Genomic DNA, 21206 nt, shown 5'->3' on the forward strand with positions numbered 1-21206 from the left:
GGTCCTGCTCAACCTTCAAATATACAGAGGGCGGCCTGCCCTGAGTACAACACTACTAAATGTGTGTGAAGTCAAGCAAGAAACACACACTGTAAGAAAAAAGTACTACTAATCCCCCTACAGTGGAGCTGGATTATTACACAGAGGCACAAAGCCGAGATCACTGAAATGCACGACAATTGAGAGAAAAGCAGCCTAAAAGAGGGAGTGAGAGAGCTGTAGTCTCCTCTGCTTAGTGCCTGGTCTGTAATCACATTGATGGAGGTGATAAGAACAGCAGGAACCTCTCACAGGAAATGAGTTCTTCATTGTCACCTAAAAATTCTAAGCAGGGAGAGAGCTCTCGACCCACAGTCAACCTGTTCTGGTAAATGTATGACTTGCAGTACTTCGATGAAATTCCTGAACCTTGGTTAAATTTATAACGGGCGAGAATTCATGAAAATGTTGCTGAAAGCTGCTTTAAAACCACCAAAGATTCTAAACATATAAAACTTTATATAACTTTCTACATACATATATATATATATCTCAGTTAATCATTGGGATTAAAACTGCTAGGTAATAATTAATATGTTCATATTCCTAATAGTCAGTCTTTATTATTCTAATTATTCTGAAGGGGTTGAGCAGGTACCAGTGCAGCCAGGGCACAGGTTTATTAGTTCTGTAAGCAGCTTTGTCATTTTCATAAAAGAGGCTGTCAGGTTAGAGTCTTCCATGATGAAGACACTAGAGGTTACTACGTCCAGCTCTAAAAGCAAGACTGTGAAAAGAAATCAATAACAACCTTGTTCCTATAGATGAAAATGTGGCTTTATGAGTAATAATTTTGATTCCACTTGTATTTCTTCACTCACATTATTCATGGACGTTGAGACTCTTAACTCATCTGGCAGATAAATATGTCATTACACTATAAGTAATTCTGTCACACTGACCACTGGTTAGTGAAAGTTCATTAGAGCAATCAACATTATTCTTTGTAATCCAGAGCCCACGGCCCAGACGCCATGATCCTGGTAGATGGCCAGCCACTGCAGTCCAACGGGGAGCTGGGCCTTTCCCAGATGCTGCACATTGCCACCCAGATTGCCTCTGGCATGGTTTACCTGGCCTCCCAGCACTTTGTCCACAGAGATTTGGCAACACGCAATTGCCTGGTAGGCAATGGCCTGCTGGTGAAGATTGGAGACTTCGGCATGTCCAGGGACATCTACAGCAGTGACTACTACAGGGTAAGACTTCAGGATCCTTATTTTGCTCCACCAGAATTATAATTCTTCCATTGTCACCTCCCCCCCCACACACTATGTTCAAAAGTAAATACTCTCAGTAACAAATCAACCTTTGCTGATGTCCTCCACCATGCTGCTTCCTATATATTTAACTTGAGACTAACCTGTGTAACAGACTCATCACAAAGCGTCCTTTCCTCCAGTGCCGCTAACTACAGCGAAAAGATATTTCCAAGAGGTAAAGACTGCTTCCTCTCCTCTGTGTCATTTTCGTTGTTATTGATTGCATCTTTTCCTTCCTAAGGAGACTTAGCAGCTCTTATTCCCCATGTGCAACCCCCAGATCTCACACCAGCCCTCATACGTTCGGTGAGGGTGGAGAGGTTTAGCAGTGTGGTGGGAGATGAGCCTGCTGAGCCTCCAGACTGATGCTCAGAGGCTTGTTTATATAGTTTTCTATTCATGTCCTCTCTACTGTTTAACACGATTAGCAACTTTAAAAGTTACGAACCAGGCTGAAACTGCCGGGCTAAAGAATTTAGCATTTTGCTGAATAAATCAGTGAATATTATGGATTTATGGCTGTTATAGATCTGGCTCCTTGAAACAGGCTGCTCTTGTGTAATGACTTTAGGTGCGCCTGATTTTGTTTCCAGGCTTGACAGCTGGGCCAGTTCAGACTTTGCTGGGGGCAACGCCTGCAGTCGTGAAGTATTTGCCTGCTGGGGGGACATCTCTGTACGCATGAAATAATTAGTAAGGAAATTTGAGTGAGATGTCTTTGGTATTTGGTGCATGTCTCCTCCACGCACACCATCTGTGTGGTCTGTGTATTATTCAAAACTGAATGTGCATTGTTCAGTCCAGGTTGGTCGAGTGCGCATCTGTATAATCAAGTGTACCAACTTTTGTGGCCCTGAGAGGATATAGAAGTGTCAGTTTGGCACTGAGGTGAAGTAAGGGGGGATCATTGGCCACAGAAAATCATTACTCTGACTTTATTAGAAACAGTCATGCATAATTCTGTGTAAAGCTCTCTGATCACAGCAGAGCAACTGTGTGTGGAGGCTGTTAAGACCCAAATCATAACATTTTAAAACAGCATTTGGACTAATAGTCAGACAGTGACTTAGTTTCACACGATTTTGTGTAATTTTGTCAAGACATCCTTCAAACAAACACAAGGCCAAAATAACACAAACACCAACCATATTGGAGTTGTCCAGTGCTGTCCATGTGTCTACAATGGGACATATTTTTATAAGGAATGTAACTGAGGACTGAGACAGGGCCTTGACACAGCTGGTGGCTGGGTGTTGGAATAACCCAGTGAAGTTATTTGATAAAAGGGAATAATAGCCTCCTAGTTATGGTGAGAAGAAGTGTGTCTGTCAGTCTCTCTTCTTGGGGGTGGTTATGTACCATGGTCATGTGCCAACAGATATGCCATACTTTCCATATGTAATCAAACTAAAAATAGCAGTTGTTAATTTGCACATTTAACTACTTTTAATCAGATTTTTCCTATTATAAGCATCATAAAGTGTTCCCCTCCCCAGCTACTGCCGTGCAGCTCAGTGACAACCAGTTTCTCTTTGGCCTTGCTGGACAAAATTCAGGATAAAACCTTGTTTTGGCCAAAAGAACAGTTTTCCTAATTGATCCAGAGGACCTGGTCACAGCTGATTTAGCAGGCAGATAGTGCTCAGCTGCAAGATTTAATGGTTTAGATGTTTGTTCTTGTCTGAACAGAACTAAGTTAGCTTTTCAGTCAGAGGACAGACAGAGTTTCTTCAGGCTAAGACCTAACATGACACCCAGGAACAATGTAAATTGGGAATTGTTCTGAATTCACATCTGTCTACAATCTTTGATTAAAAAAGTGTGTTTGGGAAGATATAGTATATGAATAAGTGTCAGGGTGATGTCTGATAAAAGTACTCACCTACCCCTGCAGTATCTCACACAAGCAATATTTTTAAGTGGGAAGCCAGTGAAGGATCTTGTCCTTGACACTATGCCAGAGACTCCTGCTGGTTGGTCACGGCGTCTGTGCAGAGCTGGTTGAACCTGGGGGCACTGAGGTGAACCTCCGACCACATTACCTCACTGACGGGTGAAAAGAAACAGCTGGTGACTCCGTGTGTAGTTACACTCTGCCCAGGCTAACTGCAGAGTCAGCAGTGAAAAGAATCACAGGGGGGAAGGAAGTGGCCAGAGAAAATAAACTCAACAGTCATTGTGCAAATGTGTAAATAAACCACATGAAACTTCATTTAATTACTAAGACAGGTGCACGTGTGGGTGCATGTGTCCAACAAAACAAGTCCTGTGGTTACACCAAAGACATGAGGAAAATAACTATTAGTGCATATTAGAGAGCAGTGTGGCAGTGTGAGAGATCTTTTTGAAGCAAGTGTTTCCTTGCTTCAAATGGTTCCTTCTATCAAACTCTGTGATGAATTTATTTAGGAAATTCTAGACGTTTAAATAATTTATTGAATAATTTACTGATTCCGCTCAGGCACACAAACACATTTACATACTGCAGCGATAGAGAGAGAATAGTTCTTGCAAATCTGTATGTTAGATTAATCATAAACTAGATAAATGGTTTGTAATAGAGACCATGTGTCAGCTGGAATTTGTCGTGCGTGTGTGCATGTATGTGGTATGTTTTTTGTGAAGCTGCTGCTGCTTGGTGCGTCGTGATAGCATCACTGCCCGCCTACACGGAGGAATATTGACAGAGCCCAGAGATAAGGAGCTCCTAACAGTATTGGACACTTTCCCTGTGTTGAGTGATTATAAATAGCAGCACCCTGCCAAGAACGCAATCCTCCCATCGCTGACTAGTCGTATTGACGCTTGTTGCCCTCTGGGACTCCAGAGACACTTTGCGGCAGGAGGGAACATCTTCAAGAGAGAGATGAATATTGTCCTAAATCACATCTATCTGTCACATCCCTCTGCTCCGCCTGCACCGTCTACGCTCTTGTTTTGTTTCAAAAGAGACAAATGCAGATCCCGCACAGGCCGACAGCAGCACTGGTGCCAGCTATGTAGGTGTCTTATACCACTGCCTCACAATAAAACAGCTAATGTTTTCCTGCAGAGTGCTGAATTATGCATGTGTAGGAAGGTATAAATGATAATGAATGCTCCAAAGGTGCAGGCACTTTAAAGGTACAATAAGAGTAAGGGGCTGTTTTTACCAGACACCTTTTCAAAAGGGGCGGAGCTCATGCTGGAGCTCTGTCAACCTGCAGATCTCAAATATTATTATTAGATGTATTATTCTCTCACAGCCTCATCACAAGTTTCTTTGTATGTGTTGCCCTCTATATTACACGAATGAGAATTAACAGTACAATATGCATGGCAGTAAATTTGATGGCCCTCAACATCTAATTCTCGTCTGTCTTTTTTCTCATAATAACCAGTTAGATTTGTACAATATTCATTAGTTCTATAGAATTCAGGAAAACATTCCTCTCTGATTTGTTGTAGTAATTCCCTGGATTTATATAATTTTTGTTCAGGTCACTTCTGGTGAAAAACGTTCTGGAAAAGCTACAGATACTGAGACATGTTCCGGGATGGTCCTTCAAGACAGGGAGAGAAAAGACGTCATTACAGCCAAATTACGAACAGCAATGTGACGGTTCTTGTGCAAGGATTACATGCAGAGGCTCATAGTTTCCTATTCTTTTGCCAGAGAATATTAAACACTCTTCAGACTTTTCCTCTGGAGGTTTACTTGCAGATTGAGTGTTTTCATTTAGCAATGGCAGGGTTCTGTTCTTCATTTCAGTGAGTGCTGCATGCTCAGAATGTAAAGCAGGGCCGTGTTGAGGGAGAGCGTGTCCAGTTAACCTTATAGAGGGCAACAACAATTACAAGCTTATCCTCAACATTTGGGTATAAAAAGAAAATTGTTTTGAAGCCAACATCTGCTTTTTTGATTTAGGGACTAATAACTATCAAACATTGCAATAATGTTATAATCTAATGACTCAGTTTCAAGGACTCAGTGTTCTCTGTGACTCTGCCAGGAGGCCTGTGCTTACCTGAATCACATTGCTTTGAAGAAAAATGGTCCCCAGGTTTGTTCAGTTTCAAGGATCAAACAGACGCTCCGCTGCTGCATTATTTATCAAGCAAAAGCCCCTGGAAATTGTATGTAGCTTGGTACTAATGAGTACACAGGCCATATTTATTACTGCTGCAGCAAGGCATGCCTCTCCCCTTGAGTCTTGTTTTTTCTCTCTTAGCCCTACCACTCCTGTCTTACATGATCACTCTGTTATGCAGTAATAAATCTCTAGAATGGAGGAGACGCTGCCGTTGACCTCAGACGATGTCTGTGCCTTCAGTGGGGCCCAGAAAATACAGTCCCTGCATTCTTTTGAGCCTGCTCAACATTTTGGGGAAAAATGTCTAGTCACTTTGTCGTAGGGTTGCATGAGAAGATCGATGGGGAATGTGAAGTTACTACGTGCAGTCAGTTAGCTTAGCATGACGTGAAGACTAAAAGCAGAGGGGAACAGTAAGCTTCCCTATAGAGAAAATTGCACACAATGTGTTAACTTATGCTAAACTAAATTAATGGGCTGCTGGATTTAGCTCTATATTTAATTAACAGAGTGATATCATCTTCTCATCTAACTATTGGCAAGAGAGCAAATTAACATATTGCTCTGATTTTATTTCTGCATATATAATACAGTGTGTAATGGTTTTGTTTTAATAAAAGTGGACCCATGTAGAAAGCTGCTCACTGTTCCAGGAGACAACATTTCACAGCATGACACAGGGCTCCACTGCTAAAAATGTACCATTCACAGTGCAGTTACACAGTCAGCAACATGAAGCCGCCAGTACACACACTGTATTGTACAAGAGCTAAATATCGAAAGTGTGGATTGAAAATTGCACAACAGCATTAATGCTGTGTGTGTGGGTGTGTGGGTGTGTGTCTGTGTGTACATGTGTTTTTAAAAACATTCAGAAACTTTCGCCCCCCACCAGCATACAGCAGCTAGAGTAGATACCACTTTATCTCCACTTGGCAGCAGCGCAGCAGGTATAAACTTAATGGACATCATAGCCTCTAAAAGTGAACTTGTGTTCTCTGCTGTTTGAGCTGGGAGAGCAGAGATAGCAGCGTGGTTAGAGCGGGGAGAGAAAGTGTATGTCTAGATGGTTATCTGGGCCCTTTAAGGTGTCTGGGGCCTCCCAGGGCTCCCTGCCGGCCCCAGAGCGCCCGTCGGAGAGCCCAACTGTGCCAGTAATCTATCCTCCTGCCATGCTGCTGTGCTCTCCATGCCGTTAATCCAATCACTCTCCTGCCACGGTGGGACAGGCAGAGCACTAATCCAGTTTACACAGCAACAAAAAAAAGCCCCAGACTCATTTCTCACTCCCCGCAGAGCATTGCCGGCTTCTCGATGTGACATTGAGTGAGAAAGATGAGGATAATTACAAGGGCAATTATTTTATTTTTATTATGTCTTCAGACTTTTTTTCCCCTTTTCCCCATGTTCCAAGCTAATTGCCATGGCCTTGTCACTAAGACCCAAGGTGATAGCATGCAGTCATTCGGGTGCAGAGACTCAGGCGGCTTTAATGCCCCTCGCCACGGTGGTGGTTGAATCATTAGCATGCATCTGATGAGGTTTAGCCTTGCGTACAATGGGCAGGGTGGACCTCAGATAAGTCATTTAGGCTAACAGGAACTTAATTAATTCTGTTTAATCTTTATAAGGCTCCACAGGGGGACAGATTGGTATACAGCCCCTCACCAACTCCTTCACCTCCCTCTCAGCCCACCTAGCATGGCTTGGCCCAGAGGTTTTGCACAACAGAGGCGACTGGTCTCTGCATCAATATTGGCTTAATGTTGTGTACAGTACTAGCACGTGTCAGGTTTAATGAGAACAGGTGGTGTATAAAGTCAGTGTTCATTTAGCCATCAGCTTGCAGGGAAACCCCAGTTAATGAGGTTAAGGGTGAGAGCAAAGGAGAGAATCGCTTCCAGGCTCCTTCGATGCCACAAAATTCCCTCTGGGACTGTCACTAAATACTGCATACACTACATGGATTTGAGATGTAGATAAATGGTGACCTGAATTAGGTTTTTATCTGTCTTACCACTGATGAAAAACACCAGCGGCATCTTCTGTCTTCCAGGGTGATAGATAATACTGTACTCTAGTAAGGGACACAGCCTGAGTGGGTTTACAGGAAAGAATGCGACAAAAATTAGGAGTTAAAGGATGTTTCTGTGTTTGAGATTCTTCTAATGGCTCACATGCTCTTGGGGAAATTATGGAAAAGGTGAATTGTGACTGGTGGATCTGGGGAAATGTCACAGAAGTGTTGTCCTTACTTTACAACTTCACGGAGATGCGAAGAGCACTTAACCCCTGGTGGGATTTGCAGAAGACAGTGGTTGCGCTGGGCGGCTCTGAGGTGTGAATGTGTGTTAATTTATAAATGTGAAGCATGATTTCGCGAAAAAATGAGTGTGTTATTTTTTTGCCCTCAGGACTTTTAGATACAGTATATGGAAAAATATAAGAAATAAGGCAAAATAAAACATTTTTAGTGGACAATTAATAGATCTTGGTTAAAAAATTAGTCTATTAGTTTATTAGTGTGTCAAATTTGGAGCAGTTCCAAATAAAATCTGAATCTAGTGAATATAAATCATGAGGGGACACTTGAAATTATGTTTTTATTCCAGCTCACATCATTACTTGTTCAAATAGATCGAAGAGAAATAACAGTTTTCGTGAGGGAGGTCTGGAAGTGTAAGGATGCCCTCCATTTGTTTTGCTGAAACACCAGACCAAAAGTTGGACATTGTGGAGGTTAATGGAGTGTGAGTTTCATCCACAGTCAGCATATAGGTGTTCTGGTAGAAAACCATCTCTAATGGTCTTGTTGATCTTCAGGCAATGTGTACAAATATCGATTTGTGTTTAATGTAAGGAAGGCATATAGCCTCATGCTATCACTGTGCAGTAAACACGTAATGCCACACATCAGTTATCGACTTGTTCCAAAAACTCAAGGCAAGGTTTCACACCGAGGAGTTCCGAGGTCCAAAGTGACACAAAACACTAAGAAACATAGTAAAGATCCAATATCCACAGGGTATGAAGTGTCATGTGGTTTTGCTAAGGGTTCTTTAAAGAACATTGGCATTGTGGGATAAGGTTTATGAAGAATTTATGACTTCTTCAAGGTCCTGTCATTGGTTTTCTGAGTTCTGTAGTAACACCGGCATCTCATAGTTATTTAAAGCTCTTTTTTTCAGAGTATACATTTCAGAAGACCGTCGGCTGATTCCTGCAGGCCACTGTGTGCACTGTGGTGAATACTGAGTTGTTTTTTTTTTCATGTCCTAACTTTGTCAAGTCAGTGGTTTTAAAGACATCATAAAGCGACATTACTGGACTGAAATGTTGTTGGACTGTAGCACAAATACTGAAGAGCACAAAGTCAGCAAACTGATGCAGAAATGTCACATTCACAGTGATATCAATCCAAAGTTTGCCAATCAGAGCAGACCATGTTTTATCTGGAGGGGGGGCTTAAAAAGACACAAGCTAAAACCAAGCGTTTCAGACAGAGGCTGAACAGAGGAGCTGCAGGAATGGACGACATGAGGAAAGTGATGTGTCTACTGAATATGGCTGAGCGGTATAGCAGTCGTCCTCCAACCAGAAGATTGGCATTTCGATCCTCAGTCTTCACATCTGCATGTCAAAGTGTCCTTGGGCAAGATACTGAACCACTAAATGGCCTCTCATAGATCTTGAATGAACTAATTTAAGTCGCTTTGGATAAAAAAAACCTTGTCATGTAATAACACAAATTAAAAGTAGTAGTATAAGTTTTAGTTAAGCCACCTAAATTAATTACAAATTGCTGGCACAAGTACAGTCCTGGGCATCAGAGAAGGTCATAGACGGGCCAAGTTCAGACAAACAAACAGAGGCCTCATACTCAACAACTAGATTTAGTTGAGTGAACAACAGGAGAAGGTTCTGCATAAACGCCCAGGAAGGAGCAGCCTTTTGACAGTTTGACAAATCTCATGTTTCATTAAAACATCCAGAATTTTAATCTGCTGCATCAAGCTGACACAGAGAGACTGTATTTGACTTTCAAAGGAAATGTTAATGAGAGCACTATACAACTAGGAGGTAATTAGTATTTTTTTTTAATCCATTTTTAAAATGCCTCCCAGCTGAAGATACACAGATGTTGGAGCTGGTTAATGGATTTGGGAGAAGAGCTTATGATTGAATGAATGAAATTATTGTGTTGTAACCCAGAAGTGCAGCCACAAGCTAAGAGAGCTAATCATGATTTCAGAGCTTACGGTATGGAACTAGCTTGTAGCAAATGGGAACTAGATGACAGATAAGTGACAACAGGGAGTTATAGGAAAACAAATGCTATACAAATGATGATGTCTTGTGTTATATCTCCAGTGTTAAAAATATCACTTTAATATTAAAAATATATGTATTTTTAATTTGCTTGTAGGCTGCCATGTATTAGATTGCTATTGTGTTGCAAAATAACATACACCATTGGTTGTGCATTTATTCAAATCTGATTCTCTTTTTTATGAAATTTCAATGTACTTTTAATTGTAGTATTAAAGTTGTATTCTTGTTTCTTCCTTTCATCCAATTTTTTGTTACCACTGAATTTTTACATATATAGTTTATACTGTACATTAGCCATCCCTCAAATTTATCATGTGTCAAATGAAAACTGATTTTATATTCAGTGCATCTTGGCATCCTTGTGGCAAAAATTTGAATCTTCACTCAGGGTTAGCTATCTAGTTTTTTTGTTTTTTTTTCCTGTTGCATCTAATCCCATCTTGTGGTCTCATAATCATAACATGACTTAAGTATAGGACATCAGTCTCTGTTCTATATCAGGTGGTGGTAAATTGTTTATGATGATTGTATAGTTACACAGTTGAAAGTTCGTTGTAAGCGGCCCTTAAATTAAGATGTTCTCTTGTGTAATTCTATTAGGACAGAAAACAGGTACAGCGACAGTTGGCAGAGACGAGGGGAATCTTACAGTGTCCCTGACACAGCAGCCTCCACATCAAATCACAGCAGCATGTTAATAACATGATATGTCAATAGTGAACTTCGACTCCTGAGCTTCATTATCACTGTAATTAAGAGTGTGAGGCTCCGGAGCTGAAACCTGCAATACTTTGCTGCTCTTTCCGACATCAGTCATGTCCAGCTGATCAGCGCCACTGACGTGAATGGGAAATAGATGTAATTGATTTTAAAACAATGTCTGCTAATGGAAACTGAGAGCAAGGAAGATTAATGGATGATGTTTAATTGATTAATATCCAGCCTCATTGGGTTTACAGTGAAGGGACTTCATTTCATGTTCTCCTGGTTTGCAGACTTTAAGTTTCCTGCTGAGATCTTTGGTGCCTCAGCTGTTACCTCACTTAGTGCAAACATGCTTTTGAATGGACAAGGTGAGCGGATAAAAACTGAAATCAGGCATTCACCTTAGCAGATATTTGAACTTCTTTGCCATGATGGTGCATGTGAGCTTACAGTCCAATGAGCTGTTTTCTTAACTCCTTCACTGAAGGCGTCTTACATTAAAACTAATTAGAATACATTAAATTCCATGCTCTGAGAGCTTTTGATCCTCCATCTGATGCCTGATACTTCTGCAGAGAAGAGATCACAGAATGCTGTTTTCATCAAGAACAAAGGGACGCTTTAATTCCATAACCTGAGGAATTTCACATCCCATGATTCAATACATACAGAGCAGGTAGATAAGTCAGCGTTTTCCTGTTTCGCATAAGTGTCTCCAACCAGCAGCGCAGCATACATTCATGAGACGCTAAGCCCATTGTATCATTTACATACGAGGACAGTTAATCCCCAGACACCTGGGAGTTGTGTTGATGACTAAATTTCCTAATCTGTGTTTTGAACCACATCCTCTGTTCTATCATCCTCAGGTTGGAGGACACACCATGCTACCTATTCGCTGGATGCCTCCAGAGAGCATCATGTACCGGAAATTCTCTACGGAAAGTGACGTCTGGAGCTTTGGAGTCATCCTGTGGGAGATCTTTACTTATGGAAAGCAGCCTTGGTTTCAGCTGGGTAACAACGAGGTACAAAGAGCCTGAAGCATGTTGTACATATCAGTATACATACATGTGCTGCAGGCCGTCACGCATGTAAAATTATTGGTTCAGATTATCCACTGGGAAATACTGGAATCTTCTTTTCCATTTCAAAACATCAAGTAAAGGTGTTTATTGCAAACACCTCCAAACGGTATATTTAACATTGCCTTATTAAAAAATTAAAGAAGTAGGATGGAACTGAACAGATTGGTCCTCCCTCATTGAGCATCTGGGGTGAGGAAATACTCCCCCTTGCTTCAGCGGAATTGAAAGCATAAGCTTTCTAATAGTAGATTTAAATGAATATCGCCATTCTGGATTTCATACCATCATCAGATTGTTTCTCTTCTCTCTCCGAGACTCATGCTGGCCCTACGAGGTGATAAATTGCTGCCACTTAGCCACCAGACAAGATGCTGCGTTACATAACCAACATGATTGGTTTGTTTTTTCATTGCAGGCTCTGCTTTGAATCAATAAAATTTAATTAGGATTACTCTTGTAAAGCGAGCATATTGAGAAAATTAAATTGACCTAAAAGAATAACCTGGCATGTGTCACACGCAGCACTTGTGCGTATTTCAATTGAATCATCAATATGTTCCCGGGCTCGACATAAATGAACATTTCCACATTTCTATGAATCGCGAGGACGAGTAGTTTTGGGACATTTTCAACACTGCTGATGAAGTGACTTTACTTAAACATTATGATGAATATAGTAGTTTGTCTGACGGTTAGATCCACCATCTGTTTATCCTGTGTCACCTTGTCTTCTGGTAGCTTTAGATTGGAATATTGTGCTTATTATCATCATGTTACTAAGTCATACATTTTTCTCAGCATTCTAAAAAGTCGTCTGTGGCGATCATAAATTATTACGTTGAAAGTGTCAAAACAAACAAGCCATGTTCTCCTCCAGGCTCTATCCCCACATTCTCCTGCAAGGAGCTGCACTGTTGACTTTTACAGGCAAACCGCTACGTTTCCAGACTCTGTTCAAACCATCAACACCTCACTAGATTTCACTGCAGGTTCCAAAGATATAAGATGTGTGAATTATGGGGAAACCTGTATAAAATGATCTGTTAGACATGGAGAACATAACAGCACAGCCATAAAAAAGTGGAGTGGAGGTTTGTGTATTTCACTTCTAGCTGGAACAAGCTGATACAGAAAATATACGAGACACTGGGAGACAGGTAGAGAAAGATAAAATTTAATAATCTTACATGCATTCAGAGGAAACAAGGAGAGAAAGTTATACGGTGTGTTCAGATATTGTATTTGTAGTTGTAGTAAAAGATGTCGCATCTCCATCTGTTTAAATGCTGCCCCTCCTGCCTGGGCTTCTCAGTCACAGCGGATCACAATCCAGTCTGTCACATGTGCCTGCAGCTCAGTGTCCTGATCCGTCCATCTGAGTGGTTGCTAAGTGAGAGGCCTGGAGTCGAGCTGTGATTTGTGATTGTATGATGAGGGTGACAATTCACAACCTTGTCTATCTGCAACAGTAATGATATTTACAGTTTTATAGACATTTTCTACACATACTCTAGCTTAGATATATACTTGCACCAGTTTATCCAGCAGCCGCCATTTTGAAGACAGTCTTTCAACTACTTGATTGTAGTGTTACCATGATCACAGGCCGCAGATGTCACACAAAGACAGTTTCTGGAAACAAAGAAACTGATGTGAAGCCATACTGGTTTTAAATCAAGTAGTGAAATCCTAATAATCTGTTTGAGGTCCTCGAGACACAGAAAGTGATTTTGTGTTTCAGAAGTCAGTTACAGAAAATAATACATTTTACGTCTCACAGACCTCATGCTTTTAAATGTTCCGTATCCGTGGTTAATGCTCACAGTATGTTTTGATGCAGCACCATTGTTGGGGCAGGGAGTATTACCTTTCCAGGGTCGAACTGTACCACTAGTAGTATCTGTGAAAGATATAAAACATATAATATAAAACAAGCTGTATTGAGTCTAATTTATTTAGATTTTTAGAGTTTTTGTCAGCTTCATCAGATGTGCAAGCTCAGTTTGTGCCAAAGGATGATGCCTTCAATATCTTTCTAACTTTAAGTTAAAATATATGAAGGAAAGTTGCTTATTTAATATTATCAGTATCATTATCATTATATACAAGTGTGGGGCCATGAAAAAGAAGAAGTAAAGCATCTGTCTACAAAGACAAGTCTAAAGAGAAAACTCAGATCATGACGTATATGAAGCAACAACATTACGTGCTGAATGAGTTAGTACAATGATTGGAAATGTTCATTATTTGTGTTAATCTCAACCATATGTCAGCTTTTAATTTGATGACTGACTGGAAATGGCAGCTAGTGTCAGAGGAGGCAATTAAAATTGTGCAACACTGTAATAGAAAGTGCAGGAAAATAAATTGCCAACAAAATCTATAACCAAAGCCCTGTCACATGGTGGGTTGTGAAATGATCAGAAAATGTTCTGTAGGTTAGGAAATCAGTGTTGTATTAAAAGAGCTGCATGTGTGTTGGATCAGGTGCTTTTCCGTGTGGGCTGCAGCCTTTACCATTGGTCGAATGTAATGTTTGTGACCTGGGAATTTATGCAAAGAGCCTCCAGGTGTCTTTGCAGGAGTTGATCCTCTCACAGCTCCGTCTGGAGCCAGCCATGTCTTTTGTTGAAAAAATAGACTTACTGAATAGAAAAATGGAACAAAACAGTAGACTTCACCTTGTAAAAGAGACAAAACAATGATTCCTCACAGGTTTGTTTTAATATTTTGTGTAGTTTCAGTTAGGTTGACAGTCTCTGAGTGTGAACCACAGTAAAATCATCTTTATTTAAACACAGATTAGGTTTGTCGTACGTTTCCAGAAATTAGGCTTCAGATACCAACGGATTATGAAATGCTTTGTTCTGTCTCTGCTGTTGTGCTGCTAGATAACAAGCACATGAAATTGCATGGCACCATAGTTTGTGACGGTTTTTCCTTTTCAGATGACTTAGTAATTATTCTACAACTTAAAAAATTTAACACATAAAAAAGAATGACACATTTGAGTTAATGTCAGTACTGTAATCTAACTACTGTCTATACTGGCTTAATGATTTCTTTTATACACATCTTATTCTATTATGAGTATTTTTATAGTTTCTATTGTGGTTTATTCTAAAGACTCGATACAGGCTTGCTCCACACATTTTTTTTGCTGTACCTGCACAGTGACTAAAAAATCAATGCATTTTTTCTGCAGCCATCGTCCTTACAAACAAATAGACCATGTCTTTATTCTCAGAGACCTTGGCCTGTAAATTACACAAGTAATGAAGTCAAACTGTCACAACAGCAGTGAGACATTTAGCTGATTAGAGCTCAAGTCTGACTAAAAAAAAAGATCAATCTCCTTATTAGCAAAATCTCAAACCTCCATCCTCACATATATTCACTGTTATTATTTGTGTTTTGTAGGACAGGGAAAAAAATCTTGTTTTGCCTTAACATTGCACAGATTTAAGACTGAATGCATTCTGTTTATTTCTTTCATCTCAGTTTCATTAGTTCAAAGCTCAGAGGACAGTCTCCTCAGTGTCACCGCTTTCTCATTATGAGCAAACCAAAGCAATCAGTCAGTGAAAATCGTCTGTCTCACTCCACTGCCCTCTCTCCTCTGCAGGTTATTGAGTGCATAACCCAGGGTCGGGTTCTGGAGAGGGCACGGAATTGTCCTAAGGAGGTGTATGACATCATGCTGGGCTGCTGGCAGAGGGAACCGCAGCAGCGACTGAACATTAAGGACATTCAGAAGGTCCTGTTCGCCATGGGAAAAGCCACGCCGGTCTACCTGGACATCCTGGGCTAGCAGCAGCCGCGGATGGCCCGTTCCTCGCCAGACAGACAGATGGACAGAGACATACGGACAGACCGACACACACGAACCCAGGAATAACCAAACCAACCTGCTCCACTGTCGAAAAACATCTACAATGTTTGGGAAGGACTTAAGTGCCTGCAACACTTTTGGATATAGTGGATAAAACGTATTCAAGAAAAAAAACAAAAAAAACACGCACTTTTACATTTTGTTTACTTGCGTATAAGATGTACAGGTTTGAAGAAAACTTTTTTTCCCCTTAAAAAACTGCAAAAATACACAAAAATGGAGACAAAAAGGGAAGTAATATAGACTGGCAATAGGAAAATGGCCACAGTTTGATTCTACTATAGAGAGAACACATCAGAGTTAAAATCTATCCTGGGTTTGGTTTTATGAATATATATATAGAAATATTACATATATTTTATATTTATTTCTTTTTGTCAAGGTGTTGAAGGGTCTGCCATGTGTGTTGCTAAGGGCTCGGCCCTGTCCGAAGACGCCACTGACAACTATTGGCAGGGACTTGATGATGGAAGCCTTACTTGCACTCTGATTGGCCGGCTTAGCTTTTAATGGGAACTCTGCTTCTGTGGAATTACACTGGATGGTTTGAAAAAAAGGAGCACTCCGTAAAGGACCTACCCAATCAGACAACTGACAAATCTATTTTAATTTAAATATAATGTACATATTGTAAAATTCTATGTGTCAAAATTATGTTAACTTATTTTTTCCGATGTTATTTTAGTTCTTTTTCTGACTGTGATCTGGGTGGCTAACGTTTAAAGCTATGGTATTTGTTCTCATCTTAAACTAGAGGAGATTTTTTTCGGCAGTTACCTGTGTCAGTGCTGGTAAGTTGTCGATGTGCTGAAGGTGAATAGATTTTGAAAAGCCCACTGACGCTGAATCACAGACTTTGGAGAACGGGGACGACTTGGAGCCATGGTTCAACACGACACTTTTCCAAAGAGGTTAAGAAACCTCACGCTCACTTTTTCCAGTTCATTTACACCACAGCCCTCAAACACATACACACGCTTTGAGAAACTGTCCTGTCATTTTCTAGGCTTTATGGTATAAAACTGCTTTTCCACTCAAAAGAAAACATTTTTGTAACTGAGATTATAAATCATTTGTGAGGCACAGGTGTGTGCCCTGCATACACAGGCTGCGGAAATCTGTAACAGTAAGAAACGGTTCGACATTTTGAGAAAATGCAATTATTTACTCTCTGGCTGAGCGCTGGGTACTGCTCCTATAATCTGTCAGCTCAATATGAAGCTACAGCCAGGAGTTAGTTTACCTTCACATATTCACATGAAGACTGGGAGCAGGGAAGCAGCTCCTCTGGCTCCTTTCAAAGGGAAGAAAATCTGCCTACCAACACCTTTAACATCAGCAGATCGAGAGAGCTGAGGTGAAATCACAGTTTCCAGGCTCTGCTCCAGAAGTGAGAAGACATCTTTCAAATGTCCACACATTTATTAGAAGGCAAATAACCTGAATTTGAACAGAGCCTTAACCCCAACATCATTTCCCAAAAGTCCATGGGTGAGTTGAGCAGCCTCAGCTGGTGAATAAAATTGATAGAGAGGAAATCATGGAGTTGAATTACAAAGGCTTGAACTTCTAACAACCACGGCTGTAGCAGACGATGATTTATCTACGGAGTTACCACAGGCGTCATTTTGTTTTTCGGAAAGACAGAAACTAGATTGAGTTACAGAAGCTAATGGAACAGAGGTTAGCTCGGACATAGTCCCGCTTTGCCAGACCTATTTTCACAGTGCTGACACAGCACTGTGAAAATAGGTCTGCGCTGTACCATTATCATTCTGCTCTTGGGAAAAAAAACATAATCACAAGTGTCCTGGGTGCTGCTGAGCCCAGGATGCAGTGACAGTGTCCCTGAAAAATAGTGTGAGGAAGGAGAGGTTGTTCTGTTGGAACATTTCCACGCGGGGAGTCACACTCTGCGTGTGGAACACAAAGAAACACACACACAAAAAAGTAAAAGATTATTGTTGTCTGTGTAATTGGACAATCCACATATTTATGACACTAGCTTACAACCTATAGGCCATTTTCAACGTGTAGGTTGTTTGCTTGAATGTTGAGGTGGTTTCGTATAGTGAAGGGGATTTTGACATTTGTGACGGATTGAAAAAGTACAGAATGCTGCGTTAGAAACTGTGGTTTATATCCAGTGTCGATGGGCTGAGTCAGACTAGCCCTGATATGATCGCAAGTTAGCCTCCGCTCTCTTTATTCTGTTTGTTTAACCTACAACAACCTAACTGTAAAACGTTTTAAAAGTAACAATGTCAACACAAGGCTGTCTACTTTCTCCCTAAATAAATAAGATGTAAATCAGTGAGTTTTAGCCATGCTAACAGGCTAATGTTAGCATTCGAACAGAGGCAGGTTTACTTTCCCCTTGTTTCCAGTCTGTGTCCTCAGATAAGCAGCTACTAGAAATTCATATTTACACCGCAGCCATTAGAGTAGTGCTGTTTTTTCTCATCAAACTTTTTGTGACAAAGCTAAATATTGTATTTTCCATAATGTTGAACTATTGCTTGATGGTTATCATCAGTATCCTGCCAATTCACAATCCATGAAAAGAAACACAAAGGCTTGCTCTCTCACATTTCATCTCCAACGACTAAATGAAAACATTTCTTTATTTCACTACTCTAATTTTCTTTTATCAACTGTACGTGACTCACATTCACATGTTTTCTTCTGTTTAGTGATGATGAGGTTTCACGCCCATCCTTTGCTTTGATAAAAACCTTGTCTGTTAAACCACAGAGGAGCCACTGAAGCAGGTAGATACTCTTGTTAATTTATGGACGGTACATCAAAAATAATAATTACTGACGTGGATCAGCTAATTGTGTTGCTGTTTGTTCCATATTTACTGAACTGGAAAACATGAAGAGTTTTGTTCCAAAATGTGACAGAAAAAGCATGAACCCCCCAAAAAACAGGAAAAAAATCGAATTAAAAGAGTAAAACCAAATGTTATTAATTTCAAAGAACCATTGATAATTAAGTGTTCCGTCAAAAAAAATTGTTCATTTTTACAGAGGGGATCTTATAGATTTCTTTCACATGAATGAAAAACCTCAGGCAACAATTTTATTTTATGATGAATCTGGATATCTAATGTTTTGGAGTGGAACTCTTCATATCTATTCCCTATTATCTTGACATGGATTCTCACAGTATCACAGTGTTGTCTCTGTTCCCCCTTGGGACTATGTAAATCATTAATGAGCATTATTTCAAGTGTTTTATATGAAAGGCAGTATCAAATCCAATGAGTTACCCAAAGCATTGAGTTTTTGTGTATTCTCTTGTGGTAAAGATAAATGCTTAAAGACATTATGACACAGACTATGAGCATTTGCAGGGTATTGTAATCCTTTCATGGTGAGTTGAATATTGTTTAAAACATTCTTTCTTTTTTCTTTTCTTGGATGAACTAACTGAACACTTTTTGAAGCAAAGTTGACATATTACAATGTACACATGTTACAGAATATAAAAATGTGGTATAACAATTGCAGTATATAAAATACTGGTATTCCATGATAGATCTTTGTATTAATGTGACTCTCTTAAGAAAATGTCTTCAAACAATCCGACGATCTCCTTTTCCATTTTGTCCTGTCTTATAAAGATGTGTGAATTTGACTAAATCTTGTCTTCATCTAAATCTCTAAGAGAGCTGAACAGCATGTGTTCAGTGTGTTGTCTGCTTTTCTTCTATCCAGTCTTGAAGAGATAGATGAAGATGATTCGTTTATGACTAAGATCACGACTGGTTACAGATCAGTGGCTGTGCAGTTGTATAGATTTTGTGTTTTTCTACTTCAGCAGGACAAGCTTTTCTTAATATAACACCACAGTATGAAAGAACATATTTTGTTTCTTTCTGAGGCCCAATCAATGCACCTCTACAAATGTGTTTTTTTTTTCCACACATATTTCCAAAAAAGGCACATTTAGTCTTTGGTAAAAATCAATGAACCCACTTAGAAACTATATATACACCTTTTTATAAGAACAAGCTCTTACCTAATCATCATCTGATGACTTGCTCTTCAGTATGTAGTTAATTTATGTCTGTGTATCCATGGTTACAGTGCAAGCAGGAACAATTGATGGTTAAAACCAAGTGCAGTGTAGTGCACAACCACTTACAGTTTACTCAGAGCAGGGTTTCTCTTTCAGAACAGAATTTAGAGAAGTGTAGTGTTTATTGTTGTGGGAGGTTAAGATATGTTTCATCAATCATTTCATATATATCCCTGGAAAACACTTTTTAGAGGAGAATTTTGCCACCCCTCACCTGTTTTTTGCCATTGTCGCAGGAAACACTATCAATCATAAAATCATACCTCCTACAAGGCTGATTGACCATTTTATCACCGTATTGCATGTAAATACATTCAGATCAGATACAAAAACCATTTACACAGAATTTTGCTGCATTCTGCTTACAATTTCACCTGATCTCAGCGCTCTATATTAGGGCTTGTTTTCATTTAAAGATATCTGCATTATTTATTCATAAGTTAGGGAAAGTTCACAGAAAAATGAAAATTCACTTATCATCTATCATCACCACAATGCAAATAGAAGGGTGGGTAAAAGTGTTTGAGTCCACAAAACACTTTTTGAGTTTCAGGGGTAAACAGCTGTTGTATATTGGGGAAGTGATGATGTGAAGATGATGAAGGAATCTCCGCTGACACCGTCTTGATTGTATAAAAGGTTTATTACAAAAAGTTCAGCCAATACAAGCACTGCAGTCTGCTTGGAGAGAGATCCGGGGCCAATGTGAATCTCTTCTGCCTAACAGATTCAACTCCCTGTTTATATATGAGAGTTGTCGTTGTAAAGCTAAAGAAAACACATCTGGCTTTCCTCCAGCCCTCCTCATCTGCCTGGTAACAGAGAGGGAAAGGCGCCACCTCAAATTTAGAGTAACAGTTAGAGCTGTGACCTAATGCCTTAACGTATATGTTCAGTTTTCCTCTGAAAACCTAAACTTATGGGCCTCCGAATCCTCAGGACCTATGGGCTTCAGACCCATAGATCAGCTTCCTTCAAAGAGAACACAACACATGGCATTTCAGACACCACACAACAAATCCAAAACAATTGAAGTAACTGATGACATCATTTACACCATATTATAAGCTCAAGCGTCCGCAACAGAAAGTAGCGATGCTATCGAAACTAGCAATGCTACCGGGCACCCCTGTGTGCGGTGTGTGTATGTGAACATGGCTCCAGAGGAGGATAACAGTTAAGGATAAAAACATGGTGTAAATGATGCTGTTTCTAGTCGAAAATGAATATCGGAGCTTACGGACACTTGGATGACACCACAGGAGCAGTACGAAGGCATGTAATGTTTTTTTCTGTTGTATTTTTCTGTTTGTATAATCGGTTACCCCTGAGACTCCAGAAATGTTTTGTGGACTCAAATACTTCACCCATCCTTCCATTGGCATAGGGGTGGGTAGATAATGAGTGAATTATTTGGTGAACTATCCCTTAAATAAAAAAAATATCCTTTCTCGCGATGTTAGAGAGTGAAAAATGATGGAATACATTCTAAAAGTTAGTGGGTCAATAAAAATAAGTTCTGTAGTTTGTATGTAATCCTGCTAAAAAGACAGACAATCAGCAATGAACATTACAATACAACTATGTAACTAAGCAGAAGGACATCGCAGATTGAGCTTCTTGCTCTGAGGTGAATAACATGTCCCTCGTAAAAGAAAAGAAAATCATCTGAACTTTATATAATTTGTGCCCATGTATATTAACATATGTTCTGCAGCTAACATGACAT

At 39.9% G+C, this 21206-nt stretch overlaps 1 protein-coding gene across 5 annotated transcripts in view; it reads left to right on the forward strand.

Annotated features, from left to right (window-relative positions):
* Positions 1-19038, forward strand: part of ntrk3b (neurotrophic tyrosine kinase, receptor, type 3b) — a 159532-nt gene extending 140494 nt beyond the window's left edge. For 3 of the 5 annotated variants that reach the window (XM_020079640.2, XM_020079641.2, XM_020079642.2), the window contains 4 exons: positions 995-1238; positions 1414-1476; positions 11281-11439; positions 15125-19038. In XM_020079640.2, the coding sequence (XP_019935199.1) occupies positions 995-1238; positions 1414-1476; positions 11281-11439; positions 15125-15310 (652 nt within the window). In that variant the 3' untranslated portion in view covers positions 15311-19038. The remainder of the gene's footprint in view (positions 1-994; positions 1239-1413; positions 1477-11280; positions 11440-15124) is intronic. The other 2 variants (XM_020079643.2, XM_020079644.2) reach the window with 1 other exon arrangement.
* Positions 19039-21206: the final 2168 nt, after the last annotated feature.

Source organism: Paralichthys olivaceus, chromosome 1 (genome assembly GCF_024713975.1).
Source record: "Paralichthys olivaceus isolate ysfri-2021 chromosome 1, ASM2471397v2, whole genome shotgun sequence".
Classification (NCBI taxonomy): domain Eukaryota; kingdom Metazoa; phylum Chordata; class Actinopteri; order Pleuronectiformes; family Paralichthyidae; genus Paralichthys; species Paralichthys olivaceus.